Source organism: Falco naumanni, chromosome 7, assembly GCF_017639655.2.
Source record: "Falco naumanni isolate bFalNau1 chromosome 7, bFalNau1.pat, whole genome shotgun sequence".
Classification (NCBI taxonomy): domain Eukaryota; kingdom Metazoa; phylum Chordata; class Aves; order Falconiformes; family Falconidae; genus Falco; species Falco naumanni.
The window spans coordinates 3,756,518-3,774,844 of NC_054060.1; the positions used below are offsets into that span (position 1 = coordinate 3,756,518).

The 18,327-nt window shown below is 37.7% G+C and overlaps 1 protein-coding gene across 1 annotated transcript in view; it reads left to right on the plus strand.

Moving 5' to 3' along the window:
• Positions 1–18,327, plus strand: part of CTDSPL2 (CTD small phosphatase like 2) — a 44,521-nt gene that overhangs the window by 21,212 nt on the left and 4,982 nt on the right. The window contains exons 3-10 of the mRNA XM_040600445.1: positions 2,868–3,006; positions 5,136–5,285; positions 5,764–5,979; positions 7,030–7,108; positions 7,386–7,497; positions 8,426–8,512; positions 15,956–16,018; positions 16,114–16,193. Of these exons, the coding sequence (XP_040456379.1) occupies positions 2,868–3,006; positions 5,136–5,285; positions 5,764–5,979; positions 7,030–7,108; positions 7,386–7,497; positions 8,426–8,512; positions 15,956–16,018; positions 16,114–16,193 (926 nt within the window). The remainder of the gene's footprint in view (positions 1–2,867; positions 3,007–5,135; positions 5,286–5,763; positions 5,980–7,029; positions 7,109–7,385; positions 7,498–8,425; positions 8,513–15,955; positions 16,019–16,113; positions 16,194–18,327) is intronic.

An 18,327-nucleotide genomic window follows, 5' to 3' on the forward strand; every position in this document is an offset into this window, starting at 1 on the left:
TATGATGAATTGTAGTATTTCATGGCATGTGTTAATTACCTATCATAGAAACATTGAGGTACCGACAAAGAAATCTTTCTGTAAAAATAAATGGTTAAATCCACTTACATTTTGTGTTCTGTTAAACTAGGACAATTAATCTATTTTGCATTCAACATCTATATTGTAGCTCAGTAGTGCAACATTTTGGCTGCAAAACCACTGCAACAAAATGCTAAAATCTAAGCAAAACACTTACATTGGAATTTTAAGATAAGGGAAATATGTCTGGTTTTCCTTTCCTTTGTCTCTTCAAGGTTTTGTTAACTTTCTCTCTCTCCGTCTTCCCTTCCTCCCCCAAATCTTTGGATTACATTTCATTCTTTTTTTTTTTTTCTTGACACATTTTTTAATACACAATGTCCACATTTTTCTCCTGTTTCCTTTCATGTCCTCTCCTGTGCCTGTAGCAGGACTTGGAGTGGTTCCAGTGGCATTAGCATGGCATGATATTGATACTGCCGGGCTATCTTCCAAAGCGTTAATGACTTAAAAAAATAGTCTTGTGGCTGCCATGGAAACGTTATAACTCTTTGAGATAGTGTATGTGCACAACTTGCATAGTAGTTTGTTTATGGGAAAGCCAAAATCTAAATCACCACTGAGGTTATATGGATTTACAGCAATAAACGTCTTCCTAAGAAGTATATTTTGAGAATTTTGATCATCGTCATAAGGTTGTTTATTTGGTATTGTAAAGATGTCATATTGGAAATACTCCATAAACAAACAAAACGTGAAAAAACCTTATAGCTATTTAGATAAACCAGAGACTAAAGTGTGGCTCTTCGAATGTGGATGGTGATGGGTCTGATCTTGAGGTCTTTTGCTGACTCGCGGTCCCCATGCAAGTTGGCAGTAGTCGTGGTCATTTACAAAATGATAAATCTGATATACCAGAAAACCTGATACGCATATGCACACAGGAAGTACTATTAAAATTTTTAAATGTTAATGGTGGAAATATTGTAGAACTTGCTGTTGCAAGTTCCTTTAAACTTCTTAAATTTGGGGGTTTCTAGCACTGTCAGAAACTACTTTTGACTTTGAATGTGTTGTCATCATTTCTAGTTTAACTTTAGGCCATTCCTTGATAAATACATGGTTTCTGAAAACAACCTAAAAGCAAACAAAATGTTTATGTCTGTGTGACATTGCCCTGTTCCTTATGGCACAATTATGAGTAATAATAGGTTACAATGAATTGAATAGATCATATAATTCAAAAAGATTGTTACATAAACACATGGAATAGGCATATTTAATTCTATATGTATGCAATAAAATGTTGAGTGATTAAAGCAAGTAGCACAATACCATTGTATCATATTTCACCTTTGAATTCTATATAACTAGTACAGCAAGGGCACAGCAGGTGGGAGCTTTCCCACCACATCGTGAAGGATGAAAGGAGTCCAGATTTAGTGAATTCTTTGTGCCTCTGCCATCAGCCAGATTTCCTGTTTCCATTGTAATTTCTGTAACGCTTCTACACTTGTTTTCTGTAAAGCAGAATGAGAACACAACTCATTTTATGAAGGCCAATGGATAGCTTTAGAAGTTAATTAATTTCTCTCATTTTTTTCCCCCGGTGTTGAACATTTGAACAAATGACCTAGAAGATAAGATGCTTTACTGTTCTTCTATCAGTTCAGTGAGCCATCCGTTTTCTCTCATTATATGGATTTATGGTGTATACGATATTAATTCTAAGTGGTAGTAATTACATTGTTCTCACCAAGGTTGTTGCTCAAGGATATTGCCAGTAGGAAGCTTTTGGGATCAGTGGTGTTCACTTGTCTTCTGATACGATTGTCAATACTTTTCCACATTTGTTAGTATTTCTTTTAGCTACTGCAGTGTTTGCATGGGCTTTAGATTAATTTTTCTAAAAGATCTATTACTTTTTTTTTGGAGTACGTGAACAGTTTTTTTCTTTTTAAAGATGTAAAACTGCTGCTCTAGAAAGGTAATATTGTAGTTCTAAAATAGAAATTTTAATTAACTTTTATGTGTTCTATGGCTTTTTTTTTTATATTTAATTCAATTTATTTTGCCTTGTCTCATACCTCACATTTCAGTGTACTCTGTACGGTCATGCTTTAGATTTCAGATTGCCATTGAGTTGTAGTAGGTACTTTGGGGAAAAAGGGGAAGAAACCTGTCTTAAACATGTGTACCTACACATACACTCATGCACAGAAAAAATGAGAAACTGTTTGGTTCTACATCATTCGTGTAAGTGTCACAGGGAAGATCAGTCATTTACTTAAAGGAGAGTCATTGGGTCATAACCCTTGCTTACACCACTTCTAACAGCTACGTTTTGCCATGTACTATCTGATACGCGTTGAATAGCAGCACGTTATATCCTTGTGTACAGTTTAGCAAGGCACTTCATGTAGGGAGCGTGGTGGAATTTCACATTGAATATTGTCATGTGGTTTATTTCCTATATATTTAACATGCAGACAAGTCAAGTTTCAGGTAATTTTAGTTGCCTTGTCTCTACATTTCCCAAACTTTATAGCACTTCAATATTTATAAATTGGCTGTTCAGTGAAATAGTACTTAAAGACAGTATTTCTACTGCAGAAGTTCCAAGTACAGTTTTCTTTCCTGGTACTTTGCTCTTTGAGTTGTGTCAGTTCAAATGAGCTTAAAATTCCAGCTGGCCAGGTAACATGTTGCATACCCTGCATCTGGAAGTGGAACAATAAATAGATCTTTTGCAAAACTCTCTAACAGTTAACATCTTCTGGTGGTATTCAGTGGAGAAAAGAGGCACTATTCAGTATGTTTCTTTTTTCCCCCTTTTCTATTTTAAGGAAGAAAGAGAAAATCCTGCAAAAAGAAGTAGAATTGAACGGGATATAGATAACAACTTGATTACATCCACACCTCAAACAGGAGAAAAGCCTAATAAACAGATCTCTCGAGTACGACGGAAAAGTCAAATGAATGGAGGTTTGTAAATACTCCTAATCATATGTTGCAGTTGAATGGTGATTCAGTAGTCTTACAGCTCTTAACTAAATACAGGCCATTTCTTCAATGGTGGAGGTTCTTAAGGGTTATATGATTGACTTAAGTGACAGCAAGGCTGAGCTGATAGTAGCGAAGTACGATTTCTCTAAGCAACAGTTAAATTACTTCTCAGACACATCCATTGTATTTTTGTAAGAACAATTTGGATACATGATCATGACCAGCCATTGGTTTCAAAACAGGAACTAAATTAACTTTTAAAAATTACTGTTCTAATAAACCAATGATAATTATTTGATTCAGCTCTTCTCCCATTTTCTTACCATAAAAAAGTGAAATACAGCTTCCCAGCTCATGAGCGTTGTGTAAGTAACCAGGTGTCCTTAGATACTGAAAGCACTTGTCAAACATGTAGATGGGTTTCTGTCCTAGAATCATGGAAAATGTAGATCAGAAGGGCCCTCTAAAGGTCATCTGGGCCAGTCCCCCGCTCCCCTCGCAGCAATGTTCATCCAGCTTGAAGTGAGATCTGACTTTGGAGTTAAGTTGTGCTGCTCAGAGCCTTATCCAGTCAAGTTTTGAGTGTCTCTAAGGATGGAGATTACACAACCCTGTTCCCCATGAAAATTGTTTCTTTTTTAATGTCTTTAATAATGACATGATCAAATGGTCAGTGACATTTAAAGTATCAGCTGTGGTTCCAAATCTGACTTTAAAAAAGAGCTGACTTCTTTTCTAAGGAGACTCTGTGATTGTGCTGCCTGTCAGTGTTCCTTCATTCTTCATTCCCCCAGTAATGTGGGAATCCACTTCGGGTTTCTGCCAAGTTTGATGGCAAGGCAGAGGTCTCAAAGATTTTGTGATCCAACAAGGTTTGCAAAATCAGTAGCTGAGTAAAGGATAGAGCTCCAAATAAGTCATTTCAGTGATGGAAAGGTTACCATGTGAGAGAATTTCCTGTTTGGTGGTTGTCAGATGTCTGTGTAACATGGCTTGAGGAAAAAACCCTTTTTCCAGTATTGGCTACTGTTAATTCAGGTTTTTTGCCTCCTGGAGAGGGAATGGATATGCACCCGCTCACAGTGTGATGCATGCAGGCAGTGCTTAAAGACGGAAGAAAAGCTATTGACTTAAATCAAGTCTGTTCTGAGGTCTCCGCGTAGAGCACACTGAGCCCATGTTACTGTTCCAGCGATACGGAGTTCTTAGTTAAAATACTGCATATTAGTGAAGGCGCTGAGTTGCAGCTGGCACACACTACATTTTATATAGAAACGATAGGAAGTGTGAAGTCCTTGTGCAGCTCCATCAGGCTCAGCTGACAAAAAGGTTCTCAGCTCATGTGCACAGAATACATGTGCTTACTTCCATATGGACAGACGTCTCAAAGCCTTGTTACTGTGAAGTAAATAACTTCTCTTTCATCTCAGTCTCAGAACTGTGTCTTGGATCTCAGCCATGAGATGGAAATTTTTAGTTCTAGGATGTACTATACTGTACATGCACATTTATAGAAAACCTTCCTTGTTATGTGTTATGTTTTGTAATACGAAAATTTATTTAACTATGTCCTTTGTTACCTGTCATTACAACTAAAAATTATTTAATTTGTATTTATGCGTGCATGTGTATGTGTATACAAGTGGGGAATAATAAATTACGGGCTTGATCTTGTGAAGTCTGGAGGCTCAGCCATTGGAGTTCCACTGACACTTGTTTCTGTCTAGTGGAGTCCCACTGCTACTGATATTATTTGTGGAGAAAGGTGCACAGCATCTTTGTCTGTCTTCCATCGTCAAGCCCATTTAAAGAATTTAAATTTATTTATTTGTTAATCTGTAGCATACTTCATACAAATATTGAGAGCTTCCTGATTTGTAGTGTTAAACTTAAGATGGTGTTGAAAATTGGCAATTTTTTTTAATCTTGATAATAAATTGCTAGCTTTTTAAAATTATTATTTACTTAGGCTAATTTTTTGTTGACCAAGTTGAACCATGAGCAAGAGGGATCTTTCCCATAGTGAAAATAATAACAAGAAAAGAGAGGATGTAACTGTGAAAAACAGAAGCATAGTATTACACTTCATAACTCTTCTTCCTTTACAGAAGCTGGAAGTTACGAAATGACAAACCAACACGTAAAGCAAAATGGAAAATTAGAAGATAACCCTACCACTGGCAGTCCCCCACGAACTACATTACTGGGAACCATATTTTCTCCTGTTTTCAATTTTTTTTCACCAGCAAATAAAAATGGTAGGTATCGTTTAAAAAAGCAATAATGTTAAAGCTAAGAATGATAAATTATTTTTTTTTAAAGAAAAAGCTGTTTTGAGTGGCAGTACACTTTTCATTCTGATTTACAGACCAAGAGTTACTGCTGCTAGATAAAGGGCTCCTTAATTCTTAAAAGGGTTGATCATTAATAAAAGAATCAATAAATTTATATGCATTAGAACATTTCTTTCATAGCTGTAAGTATCTAGTGGTGTACCTTTTATTAAAATAAAAAAAAGAAAGAAAAAGAAGAAAAAAACAATTGGTATTAAGTTTCTTGCTCCAAACATGAAAGGCATTTGTCGTGATCTTCAATTTGGTTCTTACTTTTGTAATGTGAATCAAATGCAGCTATCTTCTGGAACTTTTTCGGTGTGATTAATAATGATTATCAGTATTCTAATAGGTAAGTCAGCTTAAAGATAATGACTGTGAGCGTGCCAAAATCTTAATACAGGAACATCAGGATCAGATTCTCCCGGACAAGCTGTTGAAGCTGAAGAAATAGTCAAACAGCTTGATATGGAACAAGTAGATGAGATTACTACAAGTACTGCAACATCAACCAATGGAGCAGCTTATACTAGCCAAGCAGTGCAGGTCAGATCTACTGTCAACAATGGTTTAGAAGAAGTGGAGGAAACAAATGACCGTGACTTGCCACCACTTACAGGTAAGAAATGTGTGTTTGCCTTGGACTCAAGTATTGAAGCTGTAATTTGTACTCTTAGGGAAATCCTAGCATTTTGTATAAATTAACATTTCCCATTTGCTTAGGGCATGCAAACAGTATTAATATTGATTTTTATGTGTAATAGACAAATCTGGTTTATGTACCAAAGACACAGTTTTGGCAAGTCTTACCTGTTCCCAGTATAGCTCAGTTGACCTCACAGCATTTCTTCAAATGAAAACAAAGATTCCAGGAGAACGGCATTTTTATTAATACTGAACCTCCCCACCACCTCCATTAAAAACGCACACCCTGGACTTGCTGATAGTGAAAGAGAAATTGGCAACATTTTGATATCTTTTATTAGAACAAATGGTGAGGTGAATGAGAAACATAGAGATCCTACATTAAATTTCCACGTTTTCTTCAAAAGACTATCATATGTCTTTTTTTGACAAAAATTGTATCCCTTAAACTCACCTTCTCCTCTTTGTGCATGGCCAGCATCAAATTCTTACCTAATCCTCCCTAGACTCTGAAAACATTGGTAGTTAAGTAGTGTGGAGGATTTTGAGGACTACTTTCACAGAAGTAAACTGCGCCTCTAAGTAGCGGGGCTGAGGTGTGAGCCGGGGGTCCCGTGCAGCCCTTCCGAGGGGCTCTGCTGCCTTGTTTCAGAAGGGCCCTCAGGCACGAGGTGAGAGTGGGCTGCGGGCTAGAAGGGTTGGGCTAGCTGCTTAGGCTGCGGCGTGCACCCCGGCAGCTCACCTCGTCACAGGCTGCATGGGTGCCTTGCTGTGTCTTACGGTCACAAAGTTCTGTGGCACGATGTGACATCCAGCTCTGGGGTAGCTCCCTGAGGGGCTGTGCAGGCTATTTCAGGGGAAACGGGGCTACGGGAGGCGGGGGCTGCAGGGAGAGGTTTTTTCGCTGTTGAAGCATTCGTGTATCAAGTGCAAATTTTCACTTTTAAAAACTGCACTAATAAGACTAGCTCTTGTGGTTTTTTTGTTTTATTTTTTTGTTTTGGTCATTTTCGTTGAATTTTAGCACCAGTATCTCCAGACAGTGGCTACTCATCAGCTCATGCAGAAGCCACCTATGAAGAAGACTGGGAAGTCTTTGATCCGTAAGTGCTGATGTTTGTACTGAAAATATTAAAGTGATCATTTCGGGTATTGGATTAGGGCCTTTTTATTTAAGTTGGAACATTTTTATGTTGTGGTAATGAATTCCAAAAGCTCTTAAGTTAAAAAAAGTAAGTGTATATTGGTGTGGGGTTTTTTTCAATGTAAAATACTTATTTCTTGTGCAGCATTAAATATTTGAAATAATAAGCTGGGCTACAACATTACCAGTTAAATAATTTGTATACATTTCTACAGCAAAATCTGTGTTCTTTTCAGATATTATTTCATCAAACATGTTCCACCACTAACAGAAGAACAACTTAACAGGAAGCCAGCTCTTCCACTGAAAACAAGAAGCACACCAGAATTCTCATTAGTTCTAGACTTGGTAAATACCTTTATAAACACATACCAAAGGCAGGGGGTAGGTAGCGTTTCGTTCATCTTGTTTGTTGCTGAAATTAACACTGTTTCCTTTCAACAAAAAGGCCTTGTTGAATGTTATGCAATTTTTAGTATTTTTAGTTCAATACAGTCTGCATTAAAAAAACCTAACACATTAATAGTGGCAAGAATAGAATGCTTGCTGTATTTGTTGAATACTTAATATCCTGATGAGAAAAAAAAATGGCATTGCAATTTTCATCGTCTCAAATAAAAGAGTTATCTGTCCCCAGAAAGTTTTCCTAAATCCAATTTGGAAGAAAAAAGAAATGTAATAAATAGGATAATTTGAATGAGATGTAATAAATAGGAAAATTCAGCTTCATATGTCTTGCATCAAGATTGCTCAAGAGCGTATCTTTTAATTCTTAAAACATTCGTTTCTTAGAGGGCACAAATCCACTTTTTAAAATATTCATAGAAAATATATTTATCGTTAAAATAATTTCTTCTAATATCTCTGTTTTGAAAGCTGTTTCAGACCCTGTTAATGACATCAGGAACATTATTTTACCATTAAGAGTTTCAGCTGGCATGTCCTCTAGTGGTCATATGAATGGATAGATTATTCAAACTGACAGATGCAGGTTGGAACTGAATGACAGGATAGCCTACAAAATTAAAATATTATAATTATGCCCCTAGCACACAATTCTAAGTGAAATTTTTCAAAAACTGTAAGAATAATGAAATGTATAATTCATTCTAGGAATTTTTCTTCAGTCTTGACAGCACTTGCACAAAATAGGTTTTCCAGACTAAATAAACCTACCTTAAAATGAGCATAGAAGTCCAGAAAATTACTTCTGTTTTCAGTATTCTTTTCACAATCTTTTCTTTCTTTTATACAGTCTTTTTTTTTTTTTTAATAGGATGAAACATTAGTGCACTGTAGTCTAAATGAATTAGAAGATGCTGCACTCACTTTTCCAGTTCTTTTTCAAGATGTCATTTACCAGGTAATTAGTGCGCATAGAAAAGTATATACCTTTTAATTTTGTTTAAGATAAGAATTCTTGCTGTGTGCATTTTGTTACCTTGTTTTACGAGAGATAAGTAACTGTCTGGCTTTTAACAACTGTCTGGGTTATAAACTGCAGCTGTCCAGTTTTGCGAGGCGGGTTACCCTGTATTAGAAACCCGGTGGAGCGCTGGTTTTTGCCACCAAAACGTGGTGACATGGTTCACTGGTTCCAGTTGTGCACACTCATTGCTGAGAGCATGTGAATGGTCTGTGTAGCTGCGATCTGCAGCAGCACCGTTTCTCCTTGCCAGCAGGTGGAGGCAGGAACACTGACAGTTTGGCCAGGATCATTTCCCAGGTGCAGCTTCTCATGGACTGTTAATTTTCTTCCCTTGATCGTTTCTTTCTACATAGAAGACATCTTCAGAGGACTGACATGAACTAGGATCTGTCTTGGTCGTTAAGTCTTGCTGAACGCTTTGCCAGTGCCAGTTCTACCTCTTTACTCCTAGAGAGTCTGCTGGGCACTTAGAGTGATTTTTTTGGTTGTCTTGCAGAGACTGCTAGATATAGGTTTTCGTTCTGCTTTAGGAGGTGTTGTCAGTTATGTGTGTTTACATTGACGTACCACAGAGGAACAAGCATGGGAAGGAGGAACTCTCTTCCAGCAACTACCAAAGATGCTGCTCTGACCCAGGCTGTTGTTCTCAGGTCCTTTTGTGTGATGTACCTGGGAGTAGCAACAGCTTCCCCACCATGTAGTTCGCACGATATTGGACCCCACTGTAGTATCTTTGGAGAATGAGCCAGTCATCAGACACCTTAAAAAGACACTTGTCCAGGTATTTTTCATGATTTTAAAAATGTTTCTCTTTATTGTTGCATAAAAAACCCCTTGGAATCTGAAAAGCTGAAATAATTCTTAAACGTGAGTTTATCTTCTCTCTTATTTGGTGATGGTCACGCACAGTTTTCTCCAGGTTGAACTTGGAAGGAGCCTTAGAATTAGTTCTTCGGTGGTTCTTGACACTGCTAACAGAATCAGGAAGACTAAAGCTTCATTTTTTTTCTTTCCTTCTCTTACAAGATCTCAGTATGATTTGAGTATTTTCTGTCTATAACTGTGGTCCTTTTAGTGACTGATTGTTTATGCTGAGATCTAACTTGGATTTTGCCTTTAGGAAATGGAAGTCAGTGTAGAGTATGACTTAAAATATTTCTAATGCTTTATTTAACAGCACTGTACACAAGCGTGTATAGCCCTTGATACAGTACAGTATCAGTATGTGTGAGTCCTGGATAAGTTTTCTCTTGGCTCTCTAGAGACTAGCCTGGGTTTGCTGAAGAACAATAGCTTCTTGCAGGCTTGAGAAAGTTGGCCACTGTCTTTGAGCACACCCTTCTGATCGCTGTATTCTGTTTTCCTGGGTTTACATCACACTAGACACTGAAAAAACATGTACTTCTTCCTAGATAACAGTAACAAGCAAGTCAAACATTTTAAGTTCATCTTTAACTAAGGTACAATAAGCAAAAAGACAAATAATCATCTCCTGTGATAAAAGTTGAAAAGTTGTTTGTTGGTATTTCATACCCTTAGCGGTTTTGTCAGTGATTAGCTATTTATCAGCTTTTAAAATTTGTTTTACTTACCAAGTTGACCATCACCTCTGGTATAGTCCTCTTAATTTCATGTCTTCATATTTCATTTTGAAAGCAATTTCAGCTGGCAACAGAGAAGCAGACACTAAGCTGACTGAGCAAAGTAGAAGTCAGCAAGTTACTATCTATAAAGTATTGCATAATATAAGCCACCAAAAACAATGCTAGATGTGGAAGAAATGTTTCTGAAGATGTTTTTCATTGTTATAAAAATAGGTACTACTTTAATGTAGGTTTTCCAGAAATATTAGACATTAATTATTTTTCAAGAAGGAGTAGAACCTAGTTCAGTGCTCATTTTCCTACAGAACGTCTTTGCCTTCTCCCATTAAGTCTGACTAACATTAATACAGATGTGAGCCTGGGTGCAGAGCATTTCAGTTTTCTTACCCATCTGAAGGCATCAAGCCAGTGCTTTTGCAGTAATATTGTGATGAGAAACCAGGCACTTTCTCAAAAAGATGCTCCAGAACTGGCCATCATAGGATACAACACTCAGAATCAGACTGACTTGGGTTCTAGGAGGTCTGTTATAAAATAACAGCGAAACTCAGTTGGCTGTGAGTCAGGCACAAGTTTCACGCACATGAACTCGGCTCTGTTATTGCTTGTTTCATCGATTGTAAGCGATGGTCTGTTTTTAAAGAAAGGTTTCTAAAAATATGGGCTTGTTTGCTCTTAAGTTATTTCTCACAACTTACCCAGAGCTATGCAGAAGGACTATTTAATGTCTGAGCATAGAGCAGTGTTCTGCAAACTTAAAAATTACCATGTGATTCTGCACTGATATACAGCTTTTTTGAAACCTTTGGATTAGTCATGTACACTCACTGATTTCTGTTTCAAAAGAAAAGAAAAGAAAGAAAACATATTTGTGAAATGGGTACAGTTGAGGTTGCTTACTTCAGGCTTTGGAGACAATGAATTTGTTTGTGTTTTCTTGGTTGAAAAAACATCTCTAAATTATGCCAGTGTTTAAGTTTGGGACTTAGTAAAAATACAGTCTTCGCAAAGCTGAAATTAAGTACCATATCTGCTAAGTGCTGTCTTACATCTCACTGGAAAACAAAAATAAATGTTCAGCTCTTCAGCTGTGGACTTTAGACTTTGTATGCTTTCTGTTACTTCACACAATAAGATAAGCAGCTTATCTTGCAAAGAAATTTATCTTTTTTTTTTTTTCTTGGTAAAGAGGTTTTATTTCTGTTGCTGGCTTCAAGTCCCAGATACAAGATCATCTCACTCTGTACCACTCCAAGGGTACCTTCCGTGCACGTCAGCCATAGTCAAAAGGCAGATGTTTTCACTCCGTTCTTCGGTTGAAATGCATCTTTATTGATCTGTCACAGAACAATTCCCTTCAATCTTTGTGATCCTCGAAAGATGTTCTGGAACTCCATAGGTCAGTTGTAGGTTACTGAATACAGTGTGACGTGTATCCCATCTTACTGTTGCCAGTGCCGACTTAGCTGCTTTACTTTGTTACTGCAGTGGAATGAGGCAAACAATGCTTGTGAATTCTGGCTCTCCCTTCTGATGAACTCCACTTGCTCTGTTTCTCGGAAATAACAGAAGAGCCATCAAGCTTTGGATCTGAAAACCAGGAAGCTTTAGTGTATCCTGGGCAGCATCCACAAAGAAATCTGGTCTTACTTAGGTTGGGAAGATGTTCTCCACAACTACCTGAGACTGTAGCGAGGTAGGTGTGGGACTCTTCTCCCAGGTAATAAGCGATAGGACAAGAGGAAATGGCCTCAAGTTGTGCCAGGGGAGGTTCAGGAAATCAGGAAAAATTTCTTCACCAAAAGAGTTGTCAAGCCCTGGACCAGGCTGCCCAGGGAAGGGATGGAGTCACCATCCCTGGGGGCATTTAACAGATGTGTAGACATGGCACTTAGGGATGTGGTTTAGCGGTGGAATTGGCAGTGCTGGGCTAATGGTTGGACTCAATGGTCTTAAAGCTTTTCCAACCTCAACAATTCTATGAGTCTGTGATTCTGTGACTTTATTTTAGTTCAGTAGAACCTTTAGAATTGCACTTCTGCCCCTTGAAGAGCCGTGGCTGGCTACACTTCAGGCAGTTCTGCCTGGTAATGAGGTGGTCTTCGTCTTGAGTCACTTAAGACACAGTCCAGTTGGAAATGAGTCCGGCTTGTTTGCCTGGCAGGTCCGTCCTGCTGCCAGGCCTGGAGCAAGACCCAGCTCAGTGCATCATGCGTGTGTCATGCAGCTGAACTGAGGCTGGCTGCACGTGCCACCTGTCCTCGCAGCAGGCTGGCTCAGGGCTGTTTGAGGCAAGGACAGGGCAGGCGGGTTGGCCTGGTATTGTTGTCTGGCATGCCCCAAGGGCAGGTGGGGAACCTGGATGCAGCTGGGCCGGGCAGGAGGTCTTGCCGTGCTGGAGAATGCTCATCTTGCATGTGCAGTGGGTAAGTGAGCTTCACATGGGCAAGTTAACTAACCTCTCTCTGGTTCTCACCTTGTAAAATGATGGTAAAATCATCAGGTATAGAGAGATGTTACGGGTATATTGAAACTTATTATTGTAATTACAGAGACTTTGACACCAAGTGGAATGTGTCTTTTGTTGGGCTTTTTTAATGCATGAAAGGAATAATGTTTCCTTCTGATTCCACCTTCAAAGAAGTTAAATCCGGTGTATTTTGAACAAGGAAGACATTGAATGACAGTTTTGATTTTGCACATTTAGATTTTGTTGCCATTGAAGTAATAGGATGTGATGATCATTTGGGGGTGGAGGGGAACAACAAACAAAAACATAAAAAAACTTTGAGGGGCTTTTCATATATGTTATGCATTTATAAGTCACCTTGAAGCAGATGATGACATGTATCTCTGTTGGCAAACTTCCAGTCATTAAAAGTAGAGGCAATTATTATTAGACTTCTATCTATGTTTTTAAAAATTACTTTTCATATTAGATCTACTTATCAGAGTGATGGCTGCGGTTTGTTCTACTTCCGCTACTTAATTCTTCTACTTTGGTTACCTGGAGTTCTGTGTCAGCTCATCGTAGCTGGGTGTAATAATGTGGGGGCCTTAGGTTGTGCCAGTGTGTCACAAACCAGTAAAAACAGACCAGTGAATCTGCCATTGATCTCATTGTTAAATTATATAGGTGTGTGTATAAGCTGTAATTAGAAATACATGTTTTAAAAAGAAATATTTTTTCCTGGATTTCTTGTTTGCATTCAAACTTGTTAGAGAAACATTGATATTAAGATAGCTACACTCTTATAACTGTGTGGCAGGAATCTAAAATAGAACACATTACAAAGATGCTGTGATTATCCACAGACTAAAAAAAATATTAAAAAATCAAAAAATAAACCAGAAAGAGTGTGCATACATGAGGAAACCAAGCAGCCATAACTGTTCTCTGATCTATTGGAATGATTTTTAAAATTCTTTAATCTGGCCATTGTGACCAGTATTACTCAATCCAGATTTAAAAGGAAATATACATCATATGGAAAATGTTTTTATTTATATTAGTGGCAGTTGAAATATCGGCAGATACTTTGCCTTACTGCTTTGGTTTCTGGGAGAGTTTGTAGAAGAGTTGTTGAAGAGGCTGTTTCTAAACTTCTCGGAACAGAGAGTAGGCTTGTTAATTTGAAATCAAGCTCCTGAAAAAAACTTAGAATCAAACATCACCCTCTTTATCTACCATTATTTGCAACTGTTACCTCATGTGCAGTGGAAACATTAGTATCTTTTCTGTGACTTACTTTTTAGTTTTGAAGAGACAGATTCAGGTTGCAGTGAATAAATATTTACTCAGGAAAAATTACATGAACAGAGTAATCCTTTTGGCACTTGCAAAGAGAATTCAGCTTCCCTTAAGCTCTGGGTTACAGCTAGGGAGTTTGCTGGCTGCTGTATATGCTTGCTAGGTACAGCCTGAACAATTTGCCCTGAATTTACAATCGCAGACAAGTCAAATGTTATTTAGCAACCTGGCAACTATGTGTTAATTCATTACTTGCGTTCTTGTGTTAAGGTAAGCGCATCATCTAGTCTTTGAGCAAAACATCACTACCTTAGTATGGCAAGATGAGGCATCATTTTCACAAAGACTTTAGTGCTGACAGGAGATGTGGTGTGAAGACACACTTGTCAACTCTGTATTTAGAAAGTTGGCTTTTCAGTAGTTACCTTGGCTAAATGCAGCCCAGAAACCTGTCAAGCACAGGCTGCAGTCTCTCCAGACTGTTCCGGGTAGCCGATTTGACGGGTAGTTTTTTATTGCCTGAAAATGTGGGTTTGCCAGAATGAGCAGGGAAGTAGACATTGTCTGCCTAGTCAACAAATGTATCTTCACATGCCAGTAGACATCCTATTGCCAGACGTGATGAGACTGTCTGATTTTGATGATTGCTTCTGGGGGAGGGGGGACAAAACATGTTACTGTAATAACTGGTTGCTCTGCAAATTTAAGTCAGAACTTTAAGAAAGAAATGAATAAAAGCCCTACCAAATTTTAAGCTACATAATGAAATTCGCATGGGTTTAGAAATACGTGCTTCCTTTAAAGGACTACAATGTGTTGCAGTATGTGCTAGCAATATGAAATTTTGTATTCACTTAAAAGTTATTCCCCTTTTGTTCTCCTGTGGTCACTTGGTTGTGTCCACATATAAATTTGATACAATTCAGTTCAAGTAGTACAAATCCTTTGTGGAGTTTTCCTGTGATTTGAAGGTAAATGTAAGCCTATTCCTAACTGGAATGTTAAAAAAAGTTAAAAGCTGAAATTACCTCGGTTTCAATTAAAAGAAGCTCAGTGTGCTCCCTTCTCTTTTTGGCTATTTTACTAACTCTTTTGTCAGAACTGTAATTCTGTATGTGGGTAACCTCTGAACCAAAAAGAAAGGTAAGCAGAGTGTACAGCTGTCATTTTTACTCCTCAGTGTATGTAATCCCTGATGGTCCAGATCAGTGCCAAACACCACGCCAGGCCATCGTTCAAATATAAATTTGAATGTAATACCACAGGAACAGGATGGTGCTTGATCTGTGCCCTCACATCTGCCGGCGTGTTGGGCCATTGCCCTGAAGCTACAGATTTATATAGATGCCTGCGTGTGAGTCCAAGTCTTGTATTTTGAGTTAATTCAGAGAGAGATACGCAGAAGTCTCCTAACTTGGTATCTGTTCTCATAAGCCTACAATTTTTTTACAGGGAATAATTCGTGTATGTGTGCAGTTTTGTGCTGGTGATATCTGAATTTATGAAAATTCGGAAACAGCTGAAACCTTTTTTCTTTTTCTTTTTCTTTTTTTTTTTTTTATTCGCTTCTGACACTCCCATATTCAATGTGTAATTCCTAGTGGAAGAAGGTTATTAAGAAGATTATTCGGTTTATGTGCTGGCACACATTATCTAGTAATTGAACTGATGCCGCCCAGCTGGTGAAAGCTAATTCAAAATGTTTAGCCAAAGCAACAAGTTTCGTTTTTCTTTAGAGATTGTCCACCTTTTATATTTTAATTGGAATTATTTCTAATTCCATCAAATTTTCCAGTAAATTTGTTAAGCCTAATTTTATCATCTTACGCTTTCACTTACAGCTGCTTAGGCTGCAAGCTAATTTAACATTGTTTTAATTGCATTATTATTCTGTAGGAAGCTAATATTTGCTGTTTACTTTATTCATAATGCTCCTTTCAACCTCATCTTTACAACGTGATACTTAGTGGTGCGGGTGATTAAAGTATCTTGAATCTTTAATAAAGTCCATCTCTGCTTCAGGTTTATGTCCGGTTAAGGCCATTCTTCCGAGAATTCCTGGAACGTATGTCTCAGATTTATGAGGTAAAAACAATTAGACACTACGTTTGAATTTAGTTTTTAAATTGTATTCACATACTTATATCTAAAATAATTACTTTTTCTTCTTTTTTCCGTAGATCATTCTTTTTACTGCTTCTAAGAAGGTATATGCAGACAAGTTATTGAACATACTAGACCCTAAAAAGCAGCTGGTCAGGTAAAGATAGAAAATCGTGAATGTACCTGTTGTAAGCAAACTACGTACTGTTTCCTAACAAATGTGGTGAAGAAAGTGATGCTGACATTCATTATTGCAGTGTGTCTCACTAAACTGATTCTTTGTGTTTCAGACTCTAGTCTGAAAGTGAGAGAAAAATCCAATGAAGCGATTGAATTATTGTCTTGGTGATAAGCTAAACCCAGGTGGTTTACGTTGCCCTCTGTGGCCAAAACCCAAACCCATTTGTGCTCTGCTGTGTTAGGCTTGCTTGAAGAAAATGACGTCTTGGGTATCAAAAATGTGTTTGAGCTGCTTTGGAATGCACATTACTACTAAAGAAAATGAACTGAGTGTTACTTTTGAACTGTTCAAAATCGATTTATTATTTATAAATAATTGTATAGTTACCTTTACAATCAGCATATTTTTATTTCTTACTCAATCACAAAGTAATTTTTGTGTGGGATTTGTATTAGAGTTGTTTTGGTTTTTCACTTCTTAATACTGAGCTTGGTTTGGAAGGGATTAGCATCTCTCAAGAACAGTTCCTTAAGGCATAAAGAAATTCCACCAGATGAGATTCTTTCTGTTATTCTCATCTGGAAGGTGGGCCGTTAGGTGGGAAAGTTGAAACCGAAGAGGAGCCTTCTCATGGATTCACCCTACACAGGGTGTCCCAAATAAGGAAAGTAAACTACTGTGCCTGATAATAGTCAGAACTGTTTAAATTCTGTGCCTGGGACACACTGGCAAAGCACTTCTCTGCATCTTCTTATTGTCCTGTTCTTCAGCTGAAAACTTGATTTTCTTTACACGCATAACAAACTTGCCATTTGGACTGAGAGAGTGGTTGCATCCACTGTTTCCACTTGGCAGTTCAGGCACACAGTAACTCATTTTCCTTAAAAGCGTAAGGATAAAACTGTTCAATAGTTTTCATCCAGGAATGGTCATCTCACTGCTTGTTTTTGTGTGGCATGCACAGCAGGATCCTGGTTTGGTTTTGCTAAACTTGCTTGCCACTGCGTTTTGAATGGGCAAACAAAACGAGGCTTTCGGATACTTCCAATCGTTGAAATGCGTGAACGAGTAAGATATTGGCACTTGAAGAAAATTAGTCTTAAATGTGCATTCATAGCTTTAAAAATCTTTCTCCAAGAACCTAATACGTATGATTCAGGACTGCAATTTTAACTGCGTTAGAAGAGAACAGGAAAGAGATAACAAAGTATACAGCCAAACAATATTCTAAGAATTTACAGAAAGGTTCATGTGATGCATGAATTTAGTTGTGATTCATGTGCCACTGAAAAGCTGACATCAAGGCATGATTAGTTTTGACATTAGCCTAAAGGTAGACTTGTCAGGCACTCCACACGTGTGACTCAGAATCTATATATAAATTCATTTGCTGCCGAGGCATCAGCTTATTTTCCTCCATAGCAACGTTAGGAACTCAACCCCTTTATGAAATTAAGCACACTATGTACAGCTTCTAAAAACTTCATTTAAAAATATAAGCAGCCTTAAAGAAACGGCACTCTTAATACGACTGTGTAAAACTCTAAATCTGTCTAGTTTACAATTTATTTTAAAATTGTAATTATGTTGATATTCCGTGAAACGTGAGCTTTATTCCTGGTGTTATTTTTAATCAGAGTCGTTTTAGTCTAGCTGTACATTTCTTCTGTAATAAATTAAAGGGGAGTAGACTAATTGGAAAGGGAGAAGTTGATGGAATGTTTAGGCCTCGAGGCTTTTTTCAAGCTCTAATAACTGAAATAGGTTAATTGTGAACAGAGGTAACATAGAAAACATTTCTTCTGGTACTTTGTGTTCTAGCATGCAGTGGCATGGGAATGCCATGTACTGCAACAGCTGGAGCAACAGAAAGGGATAATAAATCCCAATAAACTGGCTCCTGTGCAGAACTAATCTCAGATCTTGGGGCCTTACAAAATCTGTTGAGTATTTTGGATCCCTTTGTTAATCTGTCTGCAAAAATGGTTAGAAAGCAAGACCCCGTTTGCAAATATCTGTTACATCTGAGTTGAGCTTTTCTGTTTACATACAATCAATCACCTGCAGAACTAGGTTAATATAAAATTACCTTAACTAGTAATTTCACCGG